Raw genomic sequence first — 5,000 nt, forward strand, 5'->3', positions numbered from 1 at the left:
AATAAAGTTAGCAAATGCAAGTTGAAGATATAATTATTTGGGAATAAAACGAAAGAAAGAGTCACGCTTTTCGCTACTCGAGAACTTTTTCTAATAGACTGCCCTCTAATAGCGTAGCCAATTAAAATGCAGGATTTGCATTAGTTCTCTAGTTGGGTAACACTAATTTCAGTTATTGTCATTTTTTAGATGTTCTGTATCGCGATACCACCGCAAAGTCAGAAGAATCCCAGAGTTGTCGTCAAATATTGGAAAAGGAAAGGAAAGGAACTTTATTAGGAACTTTATTTAAGTGTGCCGTCGTTCTAGCTCTGGAGCACTAATTGGGGACACTGTTAACTGAAATTAACAAATAACGCAAGTCAAATGTTGGTTTTTGCGGATCGGGGGAACCGGAGTACCCGGAGAAAAATCTCTCGGTGCAGAGTAGAGAACCAAAAAACTCAACCTACATATGACGCTGAGTCTGGGAATCGAACCCGGGCCACATTGGTAGAAAGCGAGTGCTCTCACCACTGCGACATCTCTGGAACAAGAGGTGGAGGGCGGTTAAAGTCGGATGAAGTTTGTTGTTGTTGTTGTTTTTTACGGGAAGATAGGAATATTCAAAGGAAAACGCAAATATTTTTCTTTCACAAGGCCTTTTTCATAAGATCAAGTGAAGCCTCGCTTCCATATCTAGGCAGGGTCGCTACAACTGAAAAGTAGTCAGGTCACGCATCAAAACACGAGCTTTCCCCATGAAATTCGTCAACTCTTGCTTCCCCTTTACCAAATACCTGGAGCATGCGCAACTGAACAGACGTCCAATTCCAAATAGGGAGTCTTACCGTATTCGCCTATTTACGTACCTGACCAAGTCTCCTCTGAACCATGACTTGAAAACGAAAGAAACTAACACATAGAAACTGTCCTTTTAATGTTTGTTCTCAATAAAATAAGCAAATACAAAAGCATCGGCGTGCGTTAACCGTTTCGGACGGAATTCTTAAATATCCTACAAGGAATGACTATTCAAGAAATGCCAATATCTGTTTGCCAAACCCGGCGTTCAGCATCGTTCTACAAACTCGATAGGATGCTAAATAAAACGTTACAGCTCGTGCCCTTGTGGTATTTCCTAGAGAGGTTTAAATACTATTGACAACAAATGTACAAAGTCGAGTCACATTTCTCCGAACCGAAGGGAATGACATCAAATATGAACTTCTAAAACAATTCCTACTTACCCAATAGAGGTGGGATGTTCTATTGCTATACATCTCTTTCGTTAAAAAACGGCTTTTTAACTGAGCCCTAGAAGTTCTTAGTCAAAAACGTTGTGCATTTTTTCTCGTACAAAGAATTTCATGATCTTGGTTTTCTTCTTCCATTGCATGCAAAATATGAACGCAATTGTGCAAACTGAATTTTTTATGACTCCAAGAGAATACAAGAAAGAAGTTGACCAAAAAATGTTTATAAAGACATTGGAAAAATATCCTATCTTAGTCGACCAAGAAAATCGGCTACTTGATTAAAAAAAAACAATATTCAATTGATTTTCAACTAATATTCGGATAAATTGCAAAATACGCAGTCACTTCTTAACACAAGGGCTTCTTGTTGAAGCGTCGTGACATTCTTCACTTTTCATACTCCCTAATGACATGCAAGAATGAAAATCAAATAATACGGGCTCATTACACCATGCATATAAACTAACATTAACAGCTAACATTAGCGAGATCAGTAAATCTAATTGAAGTTTCATTAACTATTCACAAATAAAAATTTCACTGACTGTATACAAATGAAAAATCAGCTAATCGGCAGTTGGACCGGTCCCTATGGCGACGCCGCTAAACCTTAAAGTTACCGCTGACACTTGATCATCCTCACTGCTGTCGCTGCACACGGCACTGTCGCTGTCAAAAAGTTTTCCATCCACTAGCGAAGCTCGCAAACGTATCTTCATGGACGAGCTAAGTGGCGGGATAAAGTTACGTGGTATGAGGAAGTTGGACAAATTGAAAAGGTCCACGAACACTTTGTAGCGATCACTAGAAAAAGGAAACATCACTGTGTTAAAGTGCTACTATGACCAAAAAACAATTTTTATTATTCTTTGGATTTCAGTCACTGAAAGAAGTTTTAAGTCTTGATTTCAAAAAGACACCAGTTTATTTTAACTGGAATTTTCCTGTTTAATGGTCAGCCATTATTAACTTTAAAATCTTGAGAGAGCTGGATTCAATAGTTTAAGAATGCAATGCGTGTGTACGCAGCTGAATTAATATGCAGCACGGGAGTTTGTGGGAGGCGCGGTGGCCTCATGGTTAGAGTGCTCGACTCCGGATCGAGTGGTCCAGGTTCGGGTCCTGGCCGATGTCACTGTGTTGTGTTCTTGGGCAAGACACTTTACTCTCACGGTGCCTCTCTCCACCCAGGTGTATAAATGGGTACCAGCGAATTTAATGCTGGGGGTTACCCTGCAATGGACTAGTATCCCATCCAGGGGGGAGTAGAAATACTCCTAGTCGCTTCATGCTAATACGGAAACCGGAGATAAGCGCCGGCCTGATGGGCCTTCTGGCTCGTAAGCAGAGACTTTACCTTTAAGGGAGTTCCGGGCTTTCAGACATGTCACATTGTCTTTAAATCACTAATTAGTTGCTTATGCTACCAAACCAAACGTTAAGTAAATAATTCCATAGACATCTGAACGGACAGAACATCATGATACAGACATTCAGTTTATCAAAGAGATTGGAGAAGAATGGTAAGTTAATATAGGCATGACTCACAAACCTATTAAGACCTTAGTGCAGTTATTTGCTAACGTGAAAGATAAATCGAACTCAACAACAGACTTGGAGCAGTTTACAAGATCTCATGCTGCATCTGCCAGATGATCTTTTGCAATGACGAGACCGGTAGGAATTTGAAACCACGGCTGACTGAACACAAACGGGCGACTAAAAACGATGACCTCAACGACAACACTGCCGAACACCATTTGCAGACGAACAAAGAACAAAGAAGATTGGGACTCTACTAAATTCATAACTCAGTGTACAAACTACCACCAACGACCCACCAGAAAGGCGGTTTACAAACTTAGAACATGCTTCACTGAAGTGTTGCCAACTACCATCGGCAAAATGCAAAAATGCAAATGACTTATTGACGAAACCAACAGAACAGTGAAACAACGACAGCGCTTTAGAGCTTATACGGATCGAGACGCACCAATCACAGGCTTCCCAACCACCAGCATCAAAGCTGAAAACACAGACCAATTACATCACAGAAATAAAAATAATTAATTTAGCACACACCTGACCGTGGCTCTTAGGTACTGGTACCCAGATGTCCCTCCAGTCCCCATTTTGCTGCCAATCATTCTCTGAACCATCATTAGATGATTATCTGTGAAATTCGTAAAAAGTCATGGGTTTGACAACTATGAACATGCACAATATTATTCACAAAAAAAAACACTAATTTGCAAGGCTTTCATTTGAAGGCCAGGTCGTCGTCCTGGACACTTCCGAGGTTTTTGCGCATGCGTTAACCCTTATGACGTTACCCAAGGGACTGGGTCGGCTTCGTTGCCATAGCTCCAATCAGGATGCCCATACACCTTATTCCAAACTGGCCGCCATTTTACTATTCTTTTGCTTCCTTGCAAATTGGCCCCGCTTTCAAATGTAAAATTCACAAGAATATTTAACCTTGAACGAGGACGAAAGGGCCCATTTGCAATCAAACAAAAGAATACTAAAACGGCGGCCATTTTGGTATAAGGTGTATATAAAAAACGAGCAAGAGCTTAAGGACCTTTCTAGTACAAATTATTTTTTGTAAAAGACTTACACCGCCACTTTATCAAATGGGAGTCGATGTCCATCAGCAACTGAAGAACTTGAAACGGTTGACTGAATCGTGGCTCGTCACTGCAAGGAAATAAGATAACAGCACAAAGTTTGCTTCGGTAGTAAAATCGCATCTGAAACCCGGTCTTTCAGAAGTAGCCTCCAGTACAAGAATTAGTTGTAGTTTAGAATGATCGAATTACGCGGATTGCTTATTGAATACTCGAAAAAAGAAACTTTCGAGTAATCTAAACAGAATGATGGACTTCCGATAAGAAGCGATTTTCCAGGCGAAAGATCATCGCAGTTAAGAAAACAAATTGAGCCCTTGAGGAAGTCTAGAGAAATGCAGCCAAGCTTAGTTGGAGCTGCTTAAATTGCTTCCATAACTGAGACGATATTTCGCTTAAAAATCATTATCACTATCTCCTGTGTTCAATTTTGACTCCACTATCCAATCAGACACAACACGACTAACTCAATCACAACACAACTGTGTAGATACATAGGCATGTAGGACAGCAAGCGCCACAAGCCGGTTTATTTTGCTTACCATATGCATACAAACTCCGCTCTAGCATAACAATAGGTAAGCATACTTAATGGTACTGACCTCCTAAAAACTTGTTAAAGGAAATGTACACTGGGCACCTGCCGGATACGAAAACCCAAAACCCTTTGGGAATGAGGGAACGTATTCTCCAAACCCTATGCAAGTGCCACTATCCTATGGAGGCTAAGGGGAAAATTTAACAAAAAAGTAGGCGAAGAAAGCTGAACCTAGACTGATTCAAATCCCTAACGGATCACTATTTGTACGACAAATTACCCATAATCCCCACCAGACAACCGGACCCAGTCCTCTGGTCCGTGCCGTCAAAATATCCATTTCTGCCAATTTCGCAGGCTACAACTGTCAGAAATAGCATTTTCTCTACCGGGGCGAGTATGCAAACCGTTTCGACAACTTCAGCTCTAACTCACGTGACCTTGCTCCCACGAGTTACTATTGCTCAGAACTAGTCATCGCAAGCCAGTCGTAGATACGACTCCTGCAAAGGAGCACTCGGATTTTTCCGAGTATCCCCGAATCACCATCGGAATTATGGATCATGGCCTGGCTCCCACGATTCTCCCATAGCT

The 5,000-nt window shown here is 41.1% G+C and overlaps 1 protein-coding gene across 1 annotated transcript in view; it reads right to left on the reverse strand.

Moving 5' to 3' along the window:
* Positions 1 to 900: 900 nt before the first annotated feature.
* The window catches only part of LOC138017046 (tryptophan 2,3-dioxygenase-like), a 21,133-nt gene continuing 17,033 nt past the window's right edge, over positions 901 to 5,000 (reverse strand). The window contains exons 14-16 of the mRNA XM_068864256.1: positions 3,859 to 3,938; positions 3,321 to 3,411; positions 901 to 2,042 (exon numbers count right to left, since the gene is read on the reverse strand). Coding sequence (XP_068720357.1) covers positions 1,805 to 2,042; positions 3,321 to 3,411; positions 3,859 to 3,938 — 409 coding nt within the window. The 3' untranslated portion in view covers positions 901 to 1,804. The remainder of the gene's footprint in view (positions 2,043 to 3,320; positions 3,412 to 3,858; positions 3,939 to 5,000) is intronic.

This window comes from Montipora capricornis, chromosome 9 (assembly GCF_036669925.1).
Source record: "Montipora capricornis isolate CH-2021 chromosome 9, ASM3666992v2, whole genome shotgun sequence".
Taxonomy (NCBI): domain Eukaryota; kingdom Metazoa; phylum Cnidaria; class Anthozoa; order Scleractinia; family Acroporidae; genus Montipora; species Montipora capricornis.